Source organism: Meriones unguiculatus, chromosome 1, assembly GCF_030254825.1.
Source record: "Meriones unguiculatus strain TT.TT164.6M chromosome 1, Bangor_MerUng_6.1, whole genome shotgun sequence".
Taxonomy (NCBI): domain Eukaryota; kingdom Metazoa; phylum Chordata; class Mammalia; order Rodentia; family Muridae; genus Meriones; species Meriones unguiculatus.
In genome coordinates, this window is record NC_083349.1 from 95,668,059 (window position 1) to 95,694,436 (window position 26,378).

General features: G+C 43.4%; 1 protein-coding gene across 1 annotated transcript in view; it reads left to right on the forward strand.

Annotated features, from left to right (window-relative positions):
• The window catches only part of Kcng3 (potassium voltage-gated channel modifier subfamily G member 3), a 50,540-nt gene extending 25,583 nt beyond the window's left edge, over positions 1–24,957 (forward strand). The window contains exon 2 of the mRNA XM_021648711.2: positions 10,067–24,957. Coding sequence (XP_021504386.1) covers positions 10,067–10,712 — 646 coding nt within the window. The 3' untranslated portion in view covers positions 10,713–24,957. The remainder of the gene's footprint in view (positions 1–10,066) is intronic.
• The last annotated feature ends 1,421 nt before the right edge of the window (positions 24,958–26,378 follow it).

The following is a 26,378-nucleotide window of genomic DNA, read 5'->3' on the forward strand; positions in this document are numbered from 1 at the left end:
ACAGCCAAGGCTACACAGAGAAACCCTGTCTCAAAAAGCAAAACAATCAAACAAACAAAAAAGTAATCGGAAATTGGAACTACCTCCCACGTTATTCAAGTCTGAAAACTTGGGATGGGTGGGGTAACCTTTCCTTTTGTGGCTCTCCTAGGATTGTCTGGGTTGATTCAACTTGCTGACAACTTGATCATGATGATTGCCTTTCTATTTGGCCATGCTTTTTACTTCTAAAAGTGTTTTTAAATTGGAAAAAAATGTGTGCACCTGGTAAAGCATTTAGTGGTACAAAGCAGAATAGGGTGGAAAGTGAATTTCCACCCTGCATCAGGCTTGAGGGTTGCCCTGAAGGGTAAACTGTTGCTAACAGTTTTTCCTCCCTTGCCTCTTTCCTCCTTCCCTCCTTTTTTGAGGCTGGGTCCCGCTGATAGTCTAGGTTGATCTGCAATTCACCATCCTCCTGCTTCAGGTCTCCAGAGTGCTTGGCTTACAGGCATGTGCCACCACGCCTGGCTTAAAAGTCTCTTGAGTATATTTTCAGTGCACACACACTCCCACGATTGTAGCACGCTATCTGCACACAATTATAGTGTGTTATTTGTGCTGTTCTGTGCCCACATAACTACATCTTGAAGAATAGCCTATGCCAGCAAACAGCCATACATCTTTCTCCTCCTTGGGACTACATGGTAGAAGCCAAGACGCCTTCTCATGGCTGCATGATATAAAACTGGATATTTGTTTGATAATTTCACACAGTTTGAGCCAATAATAACTTGTAGAAGTATACTTACATAATCCATCTCCTGCGGGTAGACATTTATATACTCTTTATCCCTGGGTATTGTAAGTAATTGCTCTCATCATACATGTTCTTGGAAGTGTGTGGGTGCATGTGTAGGATAAATCCCTGAGTGGGTGGCTGTGCTTCTGTGCAGTGTTCAGTTTGATAGATCCTGCCAATTGCTCTTGTAAGTCATTTGAACAATTTATGCTACAACTATCAGTGTGTAAGAATATATGCAAAAGCCCCCAAAGAATTTGCTTTGCGCTGCTCTTACAGGAGACCAGGGCCTAGGTAATTCATAATGAGAGAAAAATACAATGGCTCCAAATCTGGAGCCTGGGAAGTCGACACTGAGGGACCCACACGTTGTCAGGGCGTTTGTTCATGCTGCGTCTTCTCATCAGGTGTTGTGAGGCAGAAGGGCGAAGAGAGAACAGAGTACTTTCAAAGAGCTGCGCCCACCCTTGGATGGATGCTCTTCAGCTTTGTGTGTGTGCATGAAAAGGTGGAGGGGGGTGCACCCCTCCACATGTGTGAGGAGGCCAGAGGCTAACATCGGATTTTCCTCCATCATTCTCCACCCTCGGCCACTCTTGGGATTAATCCATTCACAAAGGTAGAACTCTAATGACATAAATACCTACTAAAGCACCCGAGACTGTCGTAGTGGCAGTTCAATTTCAGATGAGTTTCAGGCAGTGAAGTTATGGCCCCTTCTCTTTGCACCCAGTAAAACATTAAAATGATCTCCTTTTGTATTTGAAGACTGAATGGCCACGGGCCAGTAATAGTAGGAGTTATAATACAAGTCTGTGATAGTCACAATCCACTATGTGCCAAGGCATTTTCTAGGCTCTTATTTTCAGGCCAGTTGTCCTCTGAATGTCAGGAAGTGCCCCTCCCCCACTGAGCCATGTCTCCACCCGGCTGTTCAGTTTTCTAGCTATCTTTGTCATACTGAATTTTGTAGGTGCTAGTTTTTCTTTTTTTTTTTTTATTTTTTCTTTTTTTTTTTTGGTGCTAGTTTTTCAAACCCTACTTTTTTGGGGGCTTCCTTAAAGCTTATACTTTCCCTCCAACCCCCGAATCCCAGGAAGGGGGAAAGAAACGTGGTAAGGGAAAGGGGACGTACTTTACTTCTTCCTGCTGGGTCGGAGCATAGGATTCTTTTGGGGGCAATACCAGTTTCTGTCTTCAGGCAATCCAGAAGTCCAGGGAACCAGCAAGAGCAGCAAGCGGGCCCCCGACTCCTCTAAGCCGCCTGCCCTTTCTTCCTCTGGGCTGTCATATTTATACCCCTCAGAGTCCTCAGACTTCAACTAATTCCTGCTGGCAAAGAGCTCCTCTCAGAGCCCCCACGAGGCAAATAGCCTGCTGCTGTGGACAATCGGAATTAGTACAATGTCCCACACCCAAGATTAAAATAAAAACATGTTTACATCCACAACAGTTTTATTTGGGTTCTTGTTGTCATTCACAAATAAATCATTTTTGGAGGTAATGGAATATAAACTAACTAATGACAAGATGAACACCATTTTTTAACTTGACTTGGAGAGTGATATGGCTGGGCAGTAAGAAGTGCCAGGTTGAACTAGGCGTGGTGGTGCACACCTGTAATCCCCAGCACTCAGGAGGCAGAGGCAGGAGGATTTCTGCGAGGCGGAGGCCAGTCTGGTCTACATAGCAATTTGTAGTCCAGGACAGGCAAGGCTACACAGAGAAACCCTGCCTCAAAAAAAAAAAAAAAAAAAAAAGTACCCGGTTAAGGCTCTGGGTTAAGTGTCAAGGGTGTGGATTTAAATCCCATTACTGCCCATATATTTTTTTAATTGTGGTTTTAAAAGCTCACATTTCAATTTTTACTTTTTAAGTGTATAATTGAGTGGTGCTACATAGTCTCTTTGTTATAAAATAGGCTTTCGGCACTTTATCATCCTATAAATCTGAAACTATATACCCATTGGACAGTTTCCCAGCCTCTGCTACCCACAATTCCACTTTCTGATTTAGGTTAACTATTTAGATTCCTTGTGTCAGCAGGATTTCATAGCATTTATCTTTGTGGGGTTGGCATATTTTTTACTTAGCTTAAAGCGTCAAAGGTTTACATGTGCTGTGGCTAGCATGTGATAGGATTTTCTTTCCTTTTGAAGGCAGGAGAGGTGGCTCAATAGGTAAAGAAAGGGCTTGCTGTGCAAGCATGAGAACTTGAATTCAGATCTCCACACCCATGTGAGAGCTGAGCACAGTAGTAGCTATAATCCCAGCACTTGGTGTAGGGCTGGGATAGGCAGATCCTGGGGCGGGCGATCTGTCAGTCAGTGTAGATGAGATGGCAAGCTGTAGGTTCGGTGAGAGACCCTCATGGGTGCCCCGTTTTACAATCCCACCTCTGCCGTGGAGTAGCCATGCCAGGCCTTATGTCCATCAGGGCCACTTCTGTTGTGCTGAACAAGCCCCTGTTGTGTGTTCACTGTGTGTCTGGTGGATGTGGAAATTGAGGGCAGGAGATGGAAGGAAGTCATGCAGAGGGCTCAGGCTGCTGTGGAAGCTTTGGTCTGATAGGGATTTAGGTTAAAGTTCGACAGAACTCAATGAATATAGCTAAGGTGTGAACATTTCACTGTATAAAGTTTGTATCAAGAGAAAAATTAAACAAATACTGACTCCAGCATAGTGTTTTTAGGGGGAAGTGAATAATGTGTGCCATTGAACTGCATTAGAAATGAGATTAATGAATAGTTAAGGAGAACTGGCAGTCAGCAACCTCAACACTTTTAAGAGAGCCATTGGGCCTTGAACCCAGTGTTAGAATGCTCGCTTCGCGAGTGCAGGATCCAACACTGCCAAAATAAATACACAAATGTGTAAGTTAAACATTGATGAACCTGCTTGCATTTTGCACATTTGAAAGCTTTGGCAATACAGTGTTATGGAGAACAGATGAAGAGAGCACCTACAGGCCTTGACCTTCCATGTCACTGGCATAGTCAGTGGTCTTTGTGTCCTGTCCCTTAGGACGGAGACAGATACCAGTTAATGCTAAGGAGAATTTCCTTCCCTTAAGAGAGCCTCTGGGTCATTCCCAGAAGTGCCTTCTGTCTTGAGGGATTGGCCAGCAACTGGCAATGGCTGGTGTTTGCCGGCAGCATGAAAGTTCTCCAGGACCAGAGAAAGAAAGAGTTTTTTATGTTCTAAATGTTGCAGTCCATTTTCTACTATTGGTACAGAGTATCAGACAAGTTTGCCTGGCTCAGGATCTTTCAGCAGGAAAGTCCAAAACCATAACACCTGCGTATCAGAGGCCTTCAGGGTTCCTCACAGTGTGGTAGAGGCCAAGACAGAAGACTGGCTCATTCTTACCTTTTCCTCATCGCCCCACTCCTGAGATAATAAACTACTAATGAGTTTAGAAGCCACGTGTACTGGCTGGTTGTGTGTGTCAACTTGACACAAGCTGGAGTCCTCAGAGAGGAAGGAGCCTCAGCTGAGGAAACGCCTCCATGAGATCCAGCTGTGAGGCATCTTCTCAGTTAGTGATCAGTGGGGCAGAGCCCAGCCCATTGTGCGTGGTGCCATGCCTGGGCTCATGGTTCTGGATTCTATAGGAAAGCAGGCTGAGTAAGCCATGTGGAACAAGCCAGCAAGCAGCACCCCTCCATGGCCTCTGCATCAGCTCCTGCCTCCAGGTCTGTGCCCTGCTTGAGTTCCTGTCCTGACTTTGGTGATGAACAGCAATGAGGAAGTGTAAGCCAGATAAACCTTTCCTCCCCAGCTTGCTTTTTGGTCATGGTGTTTGGTCAAAGTAATAGCAACCCTAACTAAGACACTATGGGAACGAAGATAGAGGCAAATCATTTAACACTAACAGTGGACACTGTCTTGAAAGTCTTTGCAGATATAACACTAAACACTGTATAACCGTGTTAGACTGCGCTAAAGGACTGTCGGTCTGGGCTTTGTTACCCGTGCCACTGCAGTTCCTGATGGTGTGATGCTGGAAAAGATGGTTAACCACCCAGTCTCAGTTTTGTCATCTATAACAGAGAGATTAGGGGAAACACACTTGCTAGGAGTCTGGAAAGGCTTACTCAAGAGCTGTCTGTACAGTGCTTAGCACAGCGCGCAACTGAAGGGCCCCAGTAAGTTGCAAGCATTTTTTATTAGCAATGCAACTAGAAAGGCTTCCAAGGTATATGCTTCCCCAATGTCCTCTCGTTTCTCCTGCTTGCTTTTGATGGGCCTAGCCTTCAGAAGGCACCATTGTTTGCCACCATGCTCAGCAGACAGTGCCGGCTACCCACAGTCGTTGGTGCGTTGGTGAGAGCTGCTTGGGGACTTTGGCAGGCGTCAGGTGTTTGTTGATGAAGGCTGCCTTGGCATAATCCTAGGTGGAAGCGGTACTCGGGATTCCTAGCTGATTCATCCCTTCAGTGTGAGTCTCGAGAGCATTCATCTGGCTTGGGGGGGCAGGCAGTGAAGCACCCCCAGGACCTCATTACAGACAAGCTTGCCTCTTTGAATTTCCTTACCGGAAGATTATTCCACATCATTTGAATTTCCTCCTCCTTAATCTAAGCAACTTTGGCTGCTGGTGGAAATAATTAGTCAGAAAATTTTCTGGTATTTTGGGCACAATTAAGAATTTTGCTCTTCTGAAAGTAATAGATCTTAGGATTTTAGAGTTGACAAGGCTCCAGGAACATCCACACACTGGGATGGCGGATGGGGCTCACACAGCAAAGGGGAAGAGCATGGGCTCCTTGCTGTTAAGTACAGCGCCCTTCTTGAGTCTGGCTGGAGAAGACACAGCCCGCTAGTTAGAGAGCAGATGTATTTCGCCCAAAAGCAACTCCAAGAACTGAAGTTGTCATAGGTTGTTCATCCTTTATCCAAAATGGTCAAGGCCAGAGGTGGTTGAGATTTCAGGTGTTCCCTTCCCCTTCAGATTTTAGAATATTTCCACATATGTAATAGGTTATCCAAGGGTAAAACCCAAAATTTGTTATTTATGTTCATGTATATCCTATACACGTAGCCTGCAGGCGATTTGTGTGTGAGTGTATTTCGGGACAGGGTTTCCCTGTGTAGCCCTGGCTGTCCTGGAACTTGCTCTGTAGAACAGGCTGGCCAGCCCGGATTATCCGGCTTCCAGGCTACCACAGCAGGGCAACAATACAGGCCCACGACTCTGTAGTTCTGAACTCATGCCCATTGGTTAGAACACGTCACATGACCCGCCTCAAGGAGTCTAGAAATACAGGGACCGGGTGGGCTCTTTGACCAATACAACCAGGTAGAGGTGATGTTGCGTTAAGCTTGTTCAAACAGTGTCTTTGAAAACTGTTCCTTGGGATTCCCCATCTCTTCCAAGGTTTACGACCCGCCCAGTTTTCTGAGCCCCAACATTTACTGAAGCCTTCATAGCACCAGCTCCCATTACTCTGGTGAGGACAGGGACGCTTCTGTCAGACAAAAAAATCCGGGAGTAGCGCAGCAGATCCACAGTAGAGGAATGGCAGTCTCAGCAGTGACATCATCGGCTCGTCTCCCTCGCCTGGACAGTGTGTTACTTCCACTGTTCCCCTGATGGCTGTGTGTGAAAACACTGCTGAATGGCTGAAAACACTGCCATTCACCTCAGAAAAGACAATCGAGGTCCTAAAGCCCAGGTTGGGGCCTTACAGAGCCGTCTAAGTTCTGTCACGACCACTCGGCATGGATCCTTGCAGCATGAAAGCAGCCACAGCAGATGTAAACTAGTTTGGCTGTGTTCCAGAGACGCTATGGCGGGCAGGGGGAGATTCTAGTTTTGTGTAGTTAATAAATGTCATGGAATCTAATTCTTTTTCTTTTCATTTTTCCTCCAACCATTCAAAAATGTCATACAAAAAAAAAAAAAAAAAAAAAAAAAAAAGACCGCCGGAAGAATTTGGACCGCAGGCTGTAGTTTTTTTGTCTCCTGTGACAAACACATTTCTAGGCAAAGCCTGTGGGCAGTTTTCCAAGACTAAGCAGACTTGCTCTGACAGTCTGCATGCCCTGTGGTATCTCCATCATGTATGTGAGTAGATTGAAGGCCTGGGGCAATTGGCATAGGTCACGGAACAGACCTTTAGCACATGAAAACATTCTCAGCATCCTTTCAAACAAGACTGTGGCTTCCGTCAAATCAGAGTGGCAGCGATCTCCGGGTGCTCTGCTGCTTTACTTTGGGGTGCTGTGGGTACTGCCCGAGTTGGTGGGAGGGCAGGTTAGCATAACCTCTGTGGAACTAGGTGGGCCAGATCTAACCAAAGTTCTCCTCCCTAGTCTAGGGTTTAAAATGCAAAAATGTGAACTGAGGTAGAAGCAAAAATATTCATCTGGGCCTAGTAGCCTATGCTTGTCCTGCCAGGACCGAGGAAGCTGAGACAGGATCACTGTGAGCTTGAAGTCAGCCTGTGAGAGCCTCTCTAAAGCTAAAACTTGTTCTGGGGCCAGGGATTAGAAACTGTAAATGAACTACCTGAGCGAGTCATTTTCAGATATTCAGGCATTCCGTGGAACCACATTTAAGAAGTAAGGAAGCTTTTTAAAAAAGTCTTTTTTTTTTTAATTTGTTTTGCTTTTAAGATAGGTAGACCTTGAACTCCTTCCTGATCCTTCTGCTTCTGCCTCCCAGTTGCTGATACTACTATGCCCAGCTTGCTCTTTCCCTAGTGTGTCTGTCCTCCCTCCCCACCCCACTCATCTCTCTTTTCCTCCCCACCTTTTCCATTGCTTTTGTTTGTTTTTGTTTGCTTTGGAGGCAAGGTCTCAGCCTGTAATCCACACACATACCATCACACCAGACAATAACTGAGAAAGCTCAGGTGCTGGGGAGATGGTTTGGCCCAGTGGTTCTCAGTCTTCTAACGCTGCGACCCTTTAATACAGCTCCTCATGTTTCGGTGACCCCCAACCATAAAATTATTTTTGTTGCGAATTCATAACTGTGGTTTTTGCTACTGTCAGGAATCGTAATAGAAATCTCTGATATGCAGGGTATCTGACATGTGACCCTGTGGGGTCTCAAGCCAGGCACGTCTAGTGCTGGGGTGTGGGCAGGAACAGGAGGATGGAGGGGACTTCTGGCCTCTGCCAGGGAGAGATGGTGTCTCCAGGTAATACAGCTAGAGAGTAAAGCCTGTGCACACATACTCCCTGCTCACCCCCCCCAGTTTTGTGTTCACCGAGCTGAAAGGAATGGTCCCCAAGAGATGCTGGGGACACATACAATACAGCCTTTGTTTGTTTATACTGTATATAAAGTAACCTTGTAAGGATTTATAAGAAACTGCTTTGTTTTTTACCTCCACAGAGGGTAGCTGTGTGGCTTGGAAACAGGGTGAGAGTAAGACAGGCTCTTTTCTAGAGCCTCCCTGTGGCTGGTCCCTAACTTGTGAGCTGTCTGTGATTCTCCTTCCACCTCCATGCTGCGGGGTGAACAGGCACACGTCACTGTGCCTGGCTGGGATTTTCCTTATTGTGTTCTTTCGTATTTTTATTATGGGGGGTGTGGTTCCAGGAAGGCCAAGATGGCTTCTAACTTGCTATGTGGCAGAGGCTAGCCCTAGATTCCTGACCCTCCTACCCCTACCCCACAAGTGCTCAGACTATAGGAATACACTGCTGTGCCCGGCCAGATGTGTAGTTTTGAACCATGTGGATATGAATACTTACTCAAAAAAAAAAAGTAAAAATTAATAAAGTTAATCTTTATGGCTTTGGAAAGCCTCATACTAAGGAAAAACTTGGGTTAATTGTATTCACTCATTTTCAGGTGACATCTGGGGCAGCTTGGATTCTGTGGAACGGACTAAGAGTAATTCTTTTTACAGTGCTGTCTACCCACTTCTATCCACTTAGTTGACTATGTGTGAAAAGTGAATGATGGAAGACTAATGATAACTCTAAATTAAAATGTTTAAGTCAGTTTACGGTTACCTCTGGACTAGCTGCTCCTTCAGGTCAGGCTTCCTACCAGTATGCTAAGATTGGATTCCTTTAGCCTTAGAGTGCAGAGTAGGAGTGGGGCTAGCCTTGAGGTTGCTGCCTCTTCTAAGAATCATGCCCCTCAGCTCTAGATTATTCTGCAAATATTATTTTCAGCATAGGCAGTGGTATAGGATGCTTGAGAAATAATGGCCCTGGGCAAACCGTTTGTATTTTAATACTACACTACAGGGGCTAGGGAGATGGTTGGGTGCTAAGAGCACTGGCTGCTCTTCCAGAGGACTCAGGTTGGATTCCTAGCACTCACATCGCCACTCATAAATGTCTGTAACCCCAGCTCAAGGAGATATGATGACCTCTTCTGGACTATGTGGGTACTGCACACTTATACACATATATGCCTGCAGGCAAACACCCATACATGGAAAATAAAAATAAATAAAGCCTTTTTTTTTTGAGACAGGGTTTCTCTGTGTAGCCCTGGCTGTCCTGGATTCCCTTTGTAGACCAGGCTGGCCTTGAACTCACAGAGATCCGCCTGCCTCTACCTCCCAGAGTACTGAGATAGATCACAGGCATGTGGCACTGTGCTCAGCTAAATAAATAAATCTTAATTCTATAGGCTGCATAAAAATCATTATAAAAGTATTAAACCGAATAGTTGTGTTCTTTGTGGAAGGTCTTAGTAATGGTTTGGCCCAGCCCAGGAGTCCTTAGCCTGTTTTCCAGGCTGAGAGGAGTAGACCTGCTACCCTGCCTGCAGTGGGCATCCAAGCAATCCCTAAAAGCTCCCCCCACCCCAGTGTCTCCCACACAAGCCTTCTGGAGAAGAAGAGTCACATTTTAGATCATCTTTTTGCTTTGGGGGAGCAAAACCCTTCTGCTGAACCCACAGTTGGGAACCATTGTCCTCTGAGAATATGTGAAATTTCACATATTCATAGCTAAGGGGCATGGTTAGATCAGTTTAAGCCAAGTTCACACCATCAAATAGAAAAGAGGTTTTCTGGTTTTTTGTTTTTCAAGTGCTAACAGTGGGGGGAGGGGAACCTACTTTCTTTTAATGGTATTTCATGTAGGCTAATGTATAAGAACTTTCTGAAACTCAATTATCACCTGAATCGCAGTACTTATTGTCCTGTTGCTTTCCAGTGGCGCTGCTGATGTTTAACACTGTCTGTTCTTCATGTTTTCTGGAAATGTGACTGAATTAATATGTCAGTGTAGTACTATCTGAAGACTCTGAGAGCTATTAAAATGCTTAAAAATAAAATGATCAATTCCCCTTTGTTCTCTTGACAGGATAATTGAAGCTATCTGCATAGGTTGGTTCACTGCGGAGTGCATCGTGAGGTTCATCGTCTCCAAAAACAAGTGTGAGTTTGTCAAGAGACCCCTGAACATCATTGACTTGCTGGCGATCACGCCCTATTACATCTCTGTGCTAATGACAGTCTTTACAGGCGAGAACTCTCAGCTCCAGAGGGCCGGAGTCACCTTGAGGGTCCTACGAATGATGAGGATCTTCTGGGTGATCAAGCTTGCCCGGCACTTCATCGGGCTGCAGACACTGGGCTTGACTCTCAAGCGATGCTACCGAGAGATGGTTATGTTACTTGTCTTCATCTGTGTTGCCATGGCAATCTTTAGTGCACTTTCTCAGCTTCTTGAACATGGGTTGGACCTGGAAACATCCAACAAGGACTTCGCCAGCATTCCCGCTGCCTGCTGGTGGGTGATCATCTCTATGACTACAGTTGGCTATGGAGATATGTATCCTATCACGGTGCCTGGAAGAATTCTTGGAGGAGTTTGTGTTGTCAGTGGGATCGTTCTGTTGGCATTACCTATCACTTTCATCTACCATAGCTTTGTGCAGTGTTATCACGAGCTCAAGTTTAGATCAGCTAGATATAGTAGGAGCCTCTCGGCTGAGTTCCTGAATTAATGTATTGCAAATCAACCCTTGTGCACACTTCATTTGGTAGAGAGTTGACACTGCTTCTTACTCGTGTGTTTCCCCCTGGGCAAGCCATGCAATTGTATTGTCGTAGTGTTGGTAGGGTGACATTATCCTTACCAGCTGAAGGGATAAAGCAGTTTACTTGTGGAGTAAACAGGACTGGGACCACACACAGGAACAGTGACACCTAGAGTAAACTTTAGGACCTGGTTTTATTTGGTCTTGTCTGGGCCGTGGGCCTCACACAGTTACATTGTTGTGGGATTGTGTTCTTAAGCACATTATTTGAACACTTTAAAGCAGAAAGACACTATTTTCCAAATGCTTTTCCTTCTTAACGAATTCAGAAGAAGCTTGGAACTTGCAGTGTTATTTTTGAGACTAACATTTTCATTTCTAAATGTTTTATAATTTCTCATATCAATGTCAGAAGTATCCTGGAAACATATGTCACAAGCGGGAACTGTTTAACAAATACTTTAAAAAGTTGGCCCAAATTTAAACTGTATCATGGGAGCTAGAGACAAGCAAAAAATATTATTTGAAAAACTTTGCATACTTCTCTATCCTTGGCTTAATTTTTGTGCCTATCACTTCTCTTATCTTACAACTTCATGGGACCTTAGGTGTGTTTTTCTCTTTCCAGTTAGGTTCCCAAAGAGTAGGTGATAACGAAGAGAGCTTGTGTTGTTTAGCATTTTGTTTCGAGATATTAGAGTCCATTGCTGTGACTCAGCGATAAGAGTCCTAACATTCAGATAGCAGAGAACATCTCTGACAGAAAATGGTAATAAAAATGGTATGATATTGTCACTGTTTGAACCCATAGTTCTCTTCTGCAGCTCTCAACTTTTTTCTCAGTACCGCGAGTTTAAAAAGGCTCAAAGGAAGAAAAAAGATATTTATCTAGCCCTTTGTCACAGCAGTCATATTTTATGTTGTCACAAAAGGAGAAATATTATTGTCTTAGTTCAGTGTCACTAAGTCGATTCTAAGCCAGCTGTAATCAGTGTAGACATAGTTATTTGCCCTGGCTCCCCATCACTGTGACACACAGTCACCCCAAAACTCTTCCTGTACGGGTATCAGGCAGCAGACTACATTCCTCTGTCTAGATTGCCAGTGTTAGGCTGTGCAAACGTGATGGCTCTTCAGTGCTAAGTTTTCACAGTATGAATTAGAATATTACTTTTCCAATAAAGTGTAATAAAGAAATCATGTGCATCCACACACAAAGTCAATGATTCAGGAATAATTTAGTTTGCATACTGTGATCATCAGGGGTGAGGGAAATACTTTTCAAAGAAAGAATTGCCAGAAGTGTCCATTAAGGAATATTAGCCATCAGTTCAGCTCTTGCCATTACGGGTAGAAAAACCAAGGCAAGAGAGCATATGATGATTAAGGAGTTGGAGCTGAAACCTTTATTGCCCAGCAGTTTACTCTGCACACACCTCTAGGTTTGGCAGAAACCGTCATAGGCCGCACTTATTTTTCATTGCCATGATCAGGGAAGAATAGCAAAACCAGTTCCTAGTCCCTAATTTCCTTTTCTGAATTCTTGTGATTCTGGCCATTAAAAAAAAAAAGAAAGAAAGAAAGAAAGAAAATCTCATTCTTTCCCACTACCTTCATTGGTGTGCTAACTTTACACACTAAATTGTTATTTATGTATTTTGTTGCATTTTAACTGAACATATGGCATAATTTTATTTATTTTTAAGCTTTGTGATTTATGCAAATCATATGCAGAAGATAGCTCATCTATATTATTAGCAAGAATATGGTAACCTTTAGGTTTCCTGGCACCGGGATGCTTGGCGTGAATGAATATGCAGGACATCTGTATGTAAGCAACTTAGTCCTGCTGTGAGCTGGGGCCGGCACGGGCACACACGCACTGCCATAGCCCCACAGTGTGTATTACAGATGGCTGCTGTGAGGCAGAAACGGGTGTGAAGAGACAAGAAGATGTACATTTCTGGGCTTTTAGGTAGCAAGGGTTGGTGCTGGACTTTTCACGGGGGCTGCCTTTCATCAGGAAGCACCTAGGATGTTGCCAGCAGCCGTCCAGCTACCTGGCTATAAACAGGAGACATGCTAAACTGGCTCATTTGCAAAGGAGAAAACACAGCAGAGTTGTTTTGTCCTTCAGGATGCTGGACCTTCTTAGAAACAGAGGAATTTTCTTGCAGCTTTCTCTGAATGTTACTGATTTTTTTGTTTCGTCTTATTTATTTGTTTATATTGGGTTTGGACGGGGGGTGGGGGTGGGGAACCGGGTCTCTGCTGTTTAGATAAGGCTGACCGTAAACTTGTGACAACCACCCTGCCTCGGCCTCTCAAGTGCTAGAATTACAGGTGCATGCCACAATACCCAGCTGCTTTCAAAAGACAAAACCCCAAACAGATGGTTTCCTGAACTCCAGTCTTCTGCACACACACACACACACACACACACACACACACACGCTCATGCACACACACACACAGTTTTAAAAATAAAGTTGTTTTTTTTTTAATTGCTGAGGTGGTGTCTCCTTCTTAGATGTACTTTTACATTCTTCACAGTTTTGTCTTCATGGCAAAAATGCTTTCATGAGGCCCCACCCCCACCCCAAGAAGTCTCTTCAGAGAGAAGGATGCCAAAGTCTTTATTTTGACTTTGAGCATATGTGATTGCTCTTATATGTATCTTGATTTGTATTCACTGAAACAAGAGAGTAGAAAGAGTAGGAAAAAAAATTAGGGGATATATGTAAAAGTGATCGTGTAACTCAATAAATTCTCCTTTTTTTATTGTTCGAGGCAGGGCTCCTCTATGTAGCCCTGGCTGTCCTGGAACTGCTTTATAGACCAGTCTGGCCTTGACCTCAAGAGATCCACTTGTCTGTGTTTCTCAAGTTGGAATTAAAGGAGTGGACTACGATGCCCAGCTTCCACTCCCCTTAAAAAAAAAATTTATAACTGTTGCTGAGTTGCTAATTCAAACACTTCCATTTATTCTTGGGATTAGTAGTTACATGTGATTGCACATTTGTAATCTTATTTTGAAATGTTAAAATCTATTTGTTCATAGCGGCTGTTAGTATGTCAAAATAATCTTTTCTTAAAAGTACATTTATTCTATGTGTGTGTGGGCATGTGTGTGTGTGTGTGTGTGTGTGTGTGCATGTGCATGTCTAGGTCAGAGGACAATTTATAGGAGTCTGTTCTCTGTATCCATTATATGGTTTCTGGGGGTTGAACTCAATCTGATTGGCTTGACATACTCGATCTGCTGAACCATCTTATCAGCCCTTTTAAATCTTTGTGTGCTTGTCTTGCCTACATCTCTTGCGATCCTGTAGAGTGGGCATAGGAAGAAGCCTAATGCTGCTGTGGGGAGAATTTTCTTAGTTAGTTTGATATTTTCTAGAAGCTTGTTTTTTATAGATGTGAAAACAAAGAGCGAAAACTCCTAGCTTAGTTATACAGCTAAGCTTTGCAACTTCAACTTAACACAGAGTGGCAGAGTATTCCCCTCTGGCCTGTCAGAGGTGTGTCTTCTTTGTGCACACTAATCACCTGGTCAAACGTGCGTTAAGAATCGTCAGGATCACGGGAAGTCAGGACTAAGCAGATGTGGGGGGCCTTCTGGTCTGCCTCGCCCCAGGTTCTAGCAACACTGGATTGTAAGTCGCTCATACCTCTGTCAGGTCAGGTTAGGCAAGAGGAAGTTGATTCTAGACTGCTGGTTCTTTTATCTACTCCTTTTTTCCCCACTCCACTTTTTGTTTTGTTTTAATTTTGCAAAGTTAAAAGGTATGGAGGAGCCAGCAGTACTCTGGGAGGCAGAAGCAGGAGGATCTCTGTGAGTTGGAGGCTAGCCTGGACAGCCAAGGCTACACAGAGAAACCCTGTCTCGAAAACAAAACAAAACAAAAAAAGGTACGAAGGATTTCTTTTAAAATATTTTCTACCTTAGGAGTTTGAGAAAAATGTTCATTGGCTAAGAGCACTGGCTGCTCTTACCAGTGACCTGGGTTGGGTTCCCTAGCACGCACTTAGTGGCCTTACAACCCTTTTAACTCTATTTCCAGGAGAATCAATGCCTCCTCTGGCTTCCTAGGGCAATAGTCACACACATACATGATGTACGTACGTACATACATGCATACATACATACACACATATTTTAAAACATTTTCTTTAATTTTTTTAGAGATTACTTCACTTTTAGTTCAAATTAAAAAACAGTTATTGTTTTTACAGGCCTTAAATGTCAGAAAGGAGAATTCGGAATTGTGCAATGCCTTAGGAAACTCAGATTTTTATTCTATTTTTGTTCATTTGATTTTGTTTGGAATTTATGAAATAGGATTCTGCATATCCTAGACTCTGACACTTTCTCTCTCCTCTCAACAAGATCTCATTATATAGCTCTGGCTGGCCTTGAACTCACTACGTAGACCAAGCTGGCCTTGAATTCACAGAGGTCTGTCTCTGCCTCCCAGCACCATGTTGGTCTTGAACTAGTGGTTCTCTAGTCTCTGTCTCCCAAAGTGCTCAGATTACAGGTTTGCACCACCATGTCCAAAAGAAACTCACAGTTTTGTTTTTGTTTTGTTTTGTTTTGTTTTGTTTTGGGGACAGGTTTTCTCTGTGTCACCTTGGCACTCCTGCACTTGTTTTGTAGACAAGGCTAGCCTCAAACTCAGAGATCTGCCTGCCTCTGCCTCCCCAAGTGAAAACTCATACTTCTGAGATGTTTTGTCTTTGTATTTCTTCCCACTGCCAATCCTAGTGCTAGAAACTGACCTTATACATGCTAAGCAAACCCCCTTACGCTCCTAACCCTTCAGTAGAATTTTTGAACAACTTTTTCTGTGCGTGTGTGTGTGTGTGTGTACAGGCAGTTGGTTATTGCATTGTTTAGGAGAGCCACAGCTGAGCAGGAAGCTTTAATCGAGAACTCTGGACAGGCTCCAGTTGGTCAGGGAAGGTTAAACGCACTGCTCTGTTTGTTCAGCAAGCATTCATATGGTGTTTGCTTCCTGCCTTTCAAGAACCCATCTGCACATACGGGAATGGTCACAGCAGTTCTTTTTCAGAAAGAAAAAACTAACGCCTAACTGTCCCATTTGCTGTGGAGCCTTCCGTAGCCTTGTGAATTGTCACCAAGCGTGGTGATGATGCTCCACTAGGTGACAACGTACATATACACTTTTAGATTTCCCAGGGCTCTCGGGCATTCCCAAGGAGCACATCAACCTTTTAAAATTTTCTCCTACTGGGAATTGAACCTAGGACCTCAGGCATGTTGGTCAAGCACACTGTCACTGGGCTACATTTCCCAGAAGCGCACTTTAACTTTTGGCCTTTTGTGTAGGCTCACTGGCCGGTTTAGGGGATGGAATATGATAATCTGCATTTATGCTGCATTTTATTTTATTGTTCACGAGACAGAGTCTTGTGTAACCAGGCTGGTCTCAGCTGTGTAGCACTCCTCCTGCTTCAACCTCCTGAGTGCTGGGATCTACAGACAGGCACCAGCACACCTTGTTCTTTAATTTAGCAGCACCGGTGGGAATTTTAAAATGTCATCGTGAATCCAATTGCATAATCCAAGTTAAAGCGTAAGTGACATTTGGTGAGTAAAAGCTGTCGGCATATTATTTGGGGCTCCCCTGCAAGAAATGACATCACTCTGTCTGAGGTAGGACTCCGGTGTCCTCATTCCATTGAGGTGCCCATTTCATTAAAACTAAAACTCCCTTAATCTTGCCATGGAGAGATATTCCTTTTGTTAGACTTCAGTTACTAGTATTGTTTTCAAAATCTGTAATTCCGCCCGTGACAGAGTAGAGGCATTTGCATGGTATGAATGTTTACTTACTTGTTTTTGTAAGAAAGAAAAAGTCTTAGTTAGGCTTTCTTTTGAGGCAGCAAAACACCATGACCAAAAAGCACGTTGGAGAGGAAAGAGTTTATTTGGCTTACACTTCCACAGCACTGTTCATCATCAAAGAAAGTCAGGACAGGAACTCAACCAGAACCGGAGCCTGGAGGTAGGAGCTGATGCAGAGGCCACGGAGGGCTTGCTCAGCCTGCTTTCTTTTAGAACCCAGAACCAGCAGCCCAGGGATGGCACCATCCACCATGGGCTGGCCCTCCTCTGTTGATCGCTCATTGAGAAAATGCCCTCCAGCTGGATCTCATGGAGGCATTTTCTCAACTGAGGGTCCTTCCCCTCTGATGACTCTAGTTTATGCCAAGTTGACACAAAACCAGCCAGTGCAGGAAGCAAAGTGAAAGATTTCTTTTGTGTACTAATATACAGTGAGGTAGTAAATATTTGTTTTTGTCTCTGTTCTGCTTACTTGTCATTCTGAAGAGAACCTACTTTCCTCCTTATGAGCCAGTTGGCTGGAGAATTTTACTTCCACGTTTCTATTGCTGAATTCTGATGCCAGCCAAGTGTTTATTTTTCTTTATTTTATTTTGCGGTGCATTTTTCCCAGTGATTTCCATGGCAGAACCATGCGGAAAGTAACAGTTTTTAGTAAGTTTGGAAATCAGGAACTATGAATCTTTTCAAGAATTTTATCTGTTCTTGATCCCTCTAATTTCTATGTGAACTTTAGAGTTGTTGTATCTTTTTTTTTTTTCATTTTAAATCTAATTTAATAGTAGTGTATGTGTGTGGGATACATGTGTGTGAGTGTGGACAACCTTCTGGAATCAGTTCTCTCTCTTCCCAGAGCAGAATCTTGGTGTGGAACCCAGGCTGTCAGGCCCTGCAGGCAAGTGCCTTTACCCACTCAGCAATCCCACGGACCCAGCATATCATTTCCTCTTCATGAAAGACAACTGGGAAACACTTTGTTGGTGTTTTTGTTTGTTTGTTTGTTTGTTTGTTTGTTTTTCAAGACAGGGTTTCTCTTTGTAGTTCTGGCTGTCCTGGACTTGCTTTGTAGACCAGGCTGGTCTCCAATTCACAGTGATTCGCACGCCTCTGCCTCCCAAGGGCTGGGATGAAAGGCGTGCGTTGTCTGACTAGCCAAGATTGGACTTGAACTTTCTGTGTAGCCCAGGCTAGTTTTGAGCTCAGTCCTCTCTCTTTACTCAGCCTCAGGGGTGTTGGGATTAGGAACTACGGAACTGCACCACCACTTGCAGCTGCTGGTAGTTAAAGTGTTGGCATGGCATGGGTCTCATCAAATCTGTAAATCAATTAAGATAGCGTTACAGTCTTACAGCGCTAAGTGTTCCAGTCCGTGAACACAGGCTATCTTTCCATTTGTTTCTTAGAACACAGATCCCTAACTTCCCATGTGCGCTTCTTGGGTTTAATTCACTCCTACATATTTTGTTATTTTTGATGCTGTTGTGAATGGACTCCTCCCCCCTCTTTTCTTTTAGATAAGGTCTCACTGTGTAGCTCTGGCTGGCTTGAACTTACTGTGTAGACTAAACTGGCCTTGAACTCCCTGAGGTCCATCTGCCTCTGCCTCTCAGGTGCCAGGCTCAAAGGTATGTGCCATCACACCCGGCTGCTGCTGTTGTTGTCTTGATTTCATCTGGAGAGTGCTCATTGCTAGGGTGTGGTGATCCTGATTGTTTCATATTGCTCTTAAAGCCTCTAGCCTAGCTGAATTCACCTATTGGCTCTCTCATCTTTAAAAGGATTTTGGTGGGTTTTTTTTTTTTTTTTCTGTTATTGTGGCCACAGCATCCTCAACGAGATGGTATTACTTTTTTCTTTCCAATCTAGACACTTTCTAATTCTTTCTGTTGCCTAATTGCCCCTGCTGGGACTTCCAGTACAATGTCAAGTATAAGTGGCCAGTGCGACATGTCCTGTTCTGATTTCTGGTCCCAGAGGACGTTTCCACTCTGTCCTGTTAGTGTACTGCTGGCTGGCATTGGCTCTCTTCAGGCTGGGGAATGTTCTTTGTATTCCTAGATGTACGGTGTGTGTGTGTGTGTGTGTGTGTGTGTGTGTGTGTGTGTGGACATTAGTTCCTAACAGTGTGAACAGTGTATATTCATGAACAGATGGGAAGGCTCTATGGTGAGTTGAGTTTTAATGCTTGTGTCAGGAAACATTTTGCTGATGAGTCTCTGTGTCCCTTACAAGGTACTAATCAAGCGGAAGACATAGAACTGCTCACTAACAGCTTTTAAACAGCTCCTCGATTGATACACATTTAATAGTTTCTGAGTCTATTAAGCTGACTCTCTTCATTAACCCAAGTTAATCTGAGTTTTGTGTTCACTTCCCTAAAGATACAGAGACACTTGGACATAGGAGCTACAAGATGATTTGTTTCTACTGGTTAGTTCCTTTGAATGGTTCTTTTGTTTTGTTTTGTTTTGTTTTGTTTTGTTTTGTTTTGTTTTGTTTTGAGACAGGGCTTCTCTGTGTAACAGCCCTGGCTGTCCTGGAACTGTCTTTGTAGACTAGAATGGCCTTGAACTCACAGAGATCCACCTGCCCCTGTTTCCCATGTGCTGGGATTATAGGCATGCACCACTATGCCTGGCTTTTTTTTTTTTTTTTTTATGTATGTGCATTGGTGTTTTTTCTTGCATGTATGTCTATGTGAGGGTGCTGGGTGCTGTGGAGCTGGAGTTACAGACAGCCATGTGGGTAACTCCATGGGTCCTCTGTAAGAACAGCCAGTGCTCTTAACCGCTGAGCTATCTCCCCAGCCCTCTTTGAATGAGTATTTATTCTCTGACCTTGGGTTCTCAAAGTCAGATAAGCTGGAGGCCTCTTTTAACGGTGAAATGTCAGTGCCAGTGAAATCTCCCTCCCTGCACCCTATCCCGTCTGTCTCTGCCTGTCTCCTTTTCTCTTTCTCCTTTCCTCCCTCTCTCTGCATGTTTTAGGGATGCCTCCATAGAAAAGCTGGGAAATTGAGCTTCTTAGCAGAACTGCATTCTCCATCTGTCTGTAGTAGATTTCTACCAGGAAACATGTTGCTGAGTTCTAAGGGGTGTGTCTCAAAAAAAAAAACTTGATAGTTAACCTGCCTTAGGAAAAAAGCATTGCCTTAGGGGAAAAATAAGCTAAATGTGATTACAGGTACATGGCTAATATTTTTTTTTCTTTTTCTTTCTTGTTTTTTTTTGAGACAGGGTTTCTCTGTGTCTACTTGGCTGTTCTGGACTCGCTTTGTAGACTGGCTGGGCTTGAACTCACAGAGATCTGCCTGCCTCTGCCTCCCCAAGTGCCAGGAGTATGCCACCGATCTGGCTTTCTTTTCTTTTTTTTTTTTTTTAAGATTTATTTATTATTTATACAGCATTCTGCCTGCACACCAGATCTTACTATAGATGGTTGTGAGCCACCATGTGGTTGCTGGGAATTGAACTCAGGACCTTTGGAAGAACAGTGAGTGTTCTTAACTTCTGAGCCATATCTCCAGCCCAAGCTGGCTTTCTTTAATCCTTTTATTTGTGCGCTCGTTAGTAGGAGCTTTAGCCTAATGGGTGTTATTTCCGTATACAGTTGTTCTTGCTGTGATACCAACACTCAAAAGACTGGAGGATTCCAGACTTGAGAACAACCTGGACTGCATAGACAGTCTTTGTGTCAAGCCATGGCAAGCGTAGCCCTGCTGTGCCTGTGGAATCATGTAGACGACATTGGCTGCCCTCACCCCAGCAGAGACTCTCCGAGAATGATTTGGACCTGGAAAAGCCCTCTTCCTGATTTAGTCTAAAGATCCTTTCTGGGGGCTGGAGAGATGGCTCAGGGTTAGGAGTAGGTCCTGCTCTTACAGAGGAGCCCTCGGGAGTTAGAACCACCTGTACCTCCAGCTGCGGAGGAGTTGATGCCCTCTTCTGGCTTCTGCAGGCACCTGAACTTACATACACAGCCCACCCCATAGTAAATTTTTTAATCTTAAATTTATAAAGGTCCATTCGTTGGTTTGAGGCTCTTTTACATAAGCACTAAGTCTAGATTTTTTTTTTAATTGCAATCATTCATCATGAATACAATCATCCTGAAATCCCCTCAGGAAAGAAGTGAGGAAAAAGTTTTCTATTATCTGCAAATAACAGATACTCAAACGCTGGAAGAGTGCTTGTAGGTGTTCTAGTGCGACAGATAACTAATGGGTAGATGCCCACTGACATTCTTCATGAGTCACATGGCTAATGTCCTAGTTGACTGAACGCTTAACATTGCTCTGATTCCGTACATATAGCCCGAAGGGCTTTAGCTAATGGCTATATTTTTAATAAATCTTATGAATGTGCTGAACAGATGTTACTGATCTTCAGTGAAAACATGGGTTAGCAATCTTGAACCTAGATTTTTGTCATACTGATATGTAATATATTTATAAAATATTTTGAGCAAAAAGCTTTCAAGGAGAGATACACTTTGCTGCCATTGTAGGGTAAATGTATTCAGTACTATTTATAACAGTTCATGAGATCAGTAGGCTCCCCAATTTTTAGTTATGAAATGCTTGAATAATGGCTACACCTCCCAGCATTAGAGAGTAACCAAAAATTATAGCAACTTTTTAAAATAAAAAGATAATGTACTGGTGTTTTATTATTTTGTCTAATATTTATAAGTATTCTGAAAACAAATCTCCGACCCTAGTTATTACTCTAATAAAATTTGCTTAGAGAAAAGATTATTCCAGCCAAAAGTCTTAGAGATATATCTTTTGGGGGCTGGAGAGATAGTTGCAGTTCAGAGCACTGGCTGCTCTTCCAGAGGACCAGGGTCTGATTCTTAGCATCCAAAGGGCTACACACAGCTGTCTGTAACTCCAGCTCCAGAGGGTCCAATACCTTCTTCTGGGGACTGCATGATTGTAGTTCATGGACACGTGTGAAGGCAGGACCCCCATGCACAGAAGAAACAAAAAATAAACATTAGGAATGTATCTTTTGTGTTGATTTTATCTCCACCATAGAGTACACCAGAATGCCTGCCAACTGCGCCCAAGCTCCTTGGTGAGAGCTGTCTCCATGGTTCTGTTTTGGAGACAGGGTCTCAAATCTGAGCTTGTATGACCTAGTCTGTCCTTGCACTTGAAATCCTTCTGCTTCAGCCTCCCAAATGCTGAGGTTTCAGGCAAGTGCTACTTATGCCATATGTGTGTGTGTGTGTGTGTGTGTGTGTGTGTGTGTGTGTGTGAGGGTGCATGTTTAATGACCATCAATATCCCTATATTTATAACTCATTTGTTCCAGGAAAGCACGGAGGGTACCCAAGGTTATAGATAAGCACTCAGAGCATCCATCTGACTGAGTGTGGTGACTCCAGTGTGTGCCCTTCCAGCGCCTCACGGTTTAGGGTCAGGCCTGGTGTGGTCCTGGCCCACGTGGCATCTTTGCTTCTCTTCCAGCATTTTCCCCCTTTAGATCTACTGGTTGATTCTCTTTGCACTTTTCCTGTTCAATGCCTGCAGTGGTATCAACTTGGCCTTACCGTTACCTAGGTTGGGGAAGAGGTTTTCTGCGGCCAGGCCCCTGCTTAAGGGAAACAGTCTTTTGGGGATGAGAAAGTCACCATGACAGTTTCCTTTACAAGGATGTGTTGGGGGTACCATAATACGGCCCCTGGAGACGCTGAGTGGGCCACCACACTCATGACCCATGGTGACAGGAGGTAGCAAGTCACTTAGATGTCCTAACAGTGGACCCACCTGCCATAGCCAAGAGTAGAAAGTGGGTTTTAGTCAAAGCTCTTAATTGCTCTCCTTATGCAGTTACAAGAAGAATGAATCATTCTGTGAGCAGAAGGTGTGGCTGGTTGTTATCTGTCTGGAAGGACCAGTGTGCTTGAATTGAAGTTGGAGGCCTGCTTGTTTAATTACTACATAAGCACACTTCAGATCCGTCTCCACTAGAGGAACAGACACTTTAATTGCCTTCACCCACCTTCACCCCAACCGTCAGCACATTTCAGCTTTGGAACAGCTCTGTGATTGAGACCAGCGATACCCAATGATTATTTTATATCGACCTACACCAGAATCAGCAGCCACCATAAAACCTGATGGCACCTGGCATCCTGGGTGACAGGAATTTTTGTTGTGAATCTCTAGTTACCCAGCATGCAGCTCTTTTAGTGTTTGCTGACACCATCATCATCACCATCTTCATATGTCCAGTGAGGTAGTCTTAATTTCTTTAATCCTATTTTGTTTCTTTTATTTAAATCTAATTTGGAAACTTAATAAGCAATTCCTGCCAAACCTACCTTTATAACATTTTTCTATAGTATTTGATTAAATTATTGGGCAAAAATAACTAGAACTTTTTTCTCTTAATGTCACTGAGAGTTTGGTAGAGGAAATGAGTTCAGTAACTGTCCAACTTTTTAAAAATCTCTCCCTTATCATTAGGTTGTTATTCATTTATTAGTTTATCTTTGTATTGGAGGCATTGTGGGACTGTTCCCAGGTTAAAAGCATTTTAATGTAGTTGGTAATCAAATTTATTTTTACTAAACAGCTTTTGATCAGCCTGTTCGGTCATTAAAAATACATAGACTGTCTAAGTCTTTGAGTTAGAGCAGAAATCTCACATTTTTCTTCTGCATCATGTAGTGTCAATCATTCTTTGCTTCTAAGGCTTTAGATTGACGGCTTACACATGAGTGCACCAAACGGCCTGTGACTCAAATTGGTGTTATTCTTCATTTTAGAAAGTCATTGACTGGAAATCCCCAAAGAGAAACTGTTAGGCCTTTTCTAATGTGGAAGTAAAGACCAGACCCTGCTTCTGTAAAGTTCACATACTGCAGGTTTTTTTTTTAAATATATAATCTACATGTTATAGGTGATGTTCTATTTTAATTAAGTATGTACAGGTAAAGTATGTGTCCGTTTTGCACTAAAGTGCTTTTTATATTTGTCCATTTGTATCATGGTGGTTCAGTTTTATGCTTAAGAGTAAGAAATATTTAATTCTATGTGTTTTAATTTAGATTTTGGCTTAAGCATAATTTTGATTTATAAACAAATGTTTCTGCCGTCCCTTTTAAGACCAATGCCTCTCTCTTTAGTTAGCTTGAATTTTGGTGCACGTTTTGTTATTTTCACAAGTTCTGTCAACATAACCTTATAATAAAGGTAGCCTTACATGGAAAGCCTTATTGCAAAGATATTGGAGAGTTTAATTTAATGTGTTTTTTCTAGAATTCAGACTTGGGTGTTTGGGGGCATATAAGAACATTTGAAAGAGTTCTCATTTAGTTATGTTTATATGCAGCCATGAAAGTCTCTGCAGTTTGATGTCTGTGTTTACATTGAGTATGTTGTACCTTGGTTTCCTACTTGGCACTGTCATATGACAAAGCCCATCAGTGGATGAATTGCTTTGTGTGTGTGTGTGTGTGTGTGTGTGTGTGTGTGTGTGATGGAGAGAGAGAGAACTCGCCTTAAAATAGAGCCTCATATGGTCAAATAGACTTGGCTGTGACTCATCTTTCTGTGTGCCTCATGAGTCAGGCCCAACAGAATCCATGCATGCAGGAAAGAATACTTTGTCTTACTGCGGGTAATCTAAACCTGGGTTAAGTATTTCGCCATGTAAAGATTTCTATGGAAGAGGCAGCCCGTGTGTGCTTTTGGCTTTTATTGTTAAAACACAGCAAGAGATCAAGCAGGTTAAAGGAGGTGTTGATTTTGACCATTCTTTTTATTGATCCTTTTCATAATGGCAGTAGTTATATCAAATGCACGTGTGGTCAACCTTGCTATTTCCACTACTGATCGTCACCACTAGTGGTCACTGCATACATCACAGAGGGGTCAGATAGACTGTGTCGCTCAGTTTAGAAGATAACATGGAGGGTGAGAGGATAGCATAGTTTGGGATTTAAGGTAATTGCATTTTATGGTTAAGTCTCAGAGAAATGGTGGTTTATGGTCATAGCTTTTATCACCTAACAAGAGTCCTTAAGTCATCTTAGTCTGTATGATGTAATCTTGTCTTCTACCTTAATACAGATGTAGTAAGGTGTGTGAGCATTTGGGTTACAGCTTTTCTTAGCTGTGTTACGTATTTATGTCAGACTTTCGGTAGCACCTATAAATGTACATCACATACTAACTCATGGTTGAAGCTTTTTGGCCTCTTTGGTCCTTAAGGAGATAATATTTTATTAAACATCAACTTTGTTATGATGTAAACATGTGTGTGCACATCTGCGAAACAAAATTTGTATAGCTTGAACATTTGAAGAATTAATAAACCTTGACTTTGAGACCCAGCTCTTGCTTGGTATGAAGTACACGTTACTCTGTTGAGCTGACTTAAGTGCTTGCTGTGTCCCTTCTTGACTGACTTAATCTTCTGAGCCAATCCTTCATTTTGCCACCCTTCCCCAGTACTGGGGTTGGACCCACAGTCTTCCACAGGCAACTGAGCACTCTGCAGCTGAGCCACATCCAAAGTTGTCTCCTGGCTGTGGTGGCGCCTTTGTTGCTGGGGGGCCGTGGACCAAATCATGTGGTTCCTCTGGCTCGTGGGAATTCTCTTCCTTTCTTTTAACTACTCCTCTGTGGAAAGAACATGGTCAATATTAGATTCCAGTTAATGATAATGGAGACACAGAGGCGTGGACTGTGTGTGAACTTGAATCAGAAGTCTCGCTAATTATACTTCCCAGTGTCACTGATGTTCAGTCTGTTCTCAGTGGCAGAAGTGCCTGCCAGGCCCTGTCAGTTCTCACAAACAAGCCATGTGACTCTCCCCTCTTTCTTTATTCTCTCTGCACTGTTGCTGCAAGACCCCACCCTCCACCTGGACATGGATCCTTTCCCAAGGTCCTTCCATCCTGGCAGACACATTGTAAGAGCACAGGCCGGTGGCACCAGGCATCGCTTTCCCGAGGGCAGAGGCCCTGCTTGCCTCAAGTGTCGCAGCGCCTGCTGGGGTTGGGCTTCACATGGACTCCACAGGGCCTGGAAGCACCGTCCTGAAACTCTGAACCAACAGGGCCCAGCATCTGTCCGGAGGCTCCCAGCCTGAGACGTGAAAGTCTGCCTATACACCAGAAGAGCTTTCCTGTCATTTATTGCTATTAAAGTGGCTGCTTCAAGAGTTAGGCATAAATGTTAAGAACAGTGGGGAATCGCAAGAAAATTGTGCTAATTGCATTTACCATAGGAGCCCGTGCGGCAGGTAACACTCATGTGCTGTTAATCACAGTGATGATTTCTTAGCCTCGAGGTTTGCTTCTTGTCTGAGCTTTTTCTCCTTTGAGTTTTATTTTTGGAACTAGTCAGGTTTGTGTTTTTTTGTTTGTTTGTTTTGTGTTTAAGGAAAAATAATAGCAGATATCAGACTGAACACTACGGAGGATTATTTTTCACAGACTTAAGTGTAAACCCGATGTGCCTAGCTGAAGATCGTGACCACAGAAGATCATTACAGCTTTGGCAAAAGTGGGGGAGGGGAGAATTTCCGAGGATTATCCCTTCCCACCATCTCAGGGAGATAAGCTAGCAGATGTACAGGGGTGCTAGCATCCCTATCTCTAGAAAGCTTACACATGGTCTGTCAAGGTACATCTTTTGTGCTCAGCCTGGGAATACAGGGGAGTCCTGATTAATATTCATCCAAAAATGTGTTTTGGCACTGAGCTGCAAGAGCAGTGCAGCCTTTCTAAAGCCAAGGAATGTC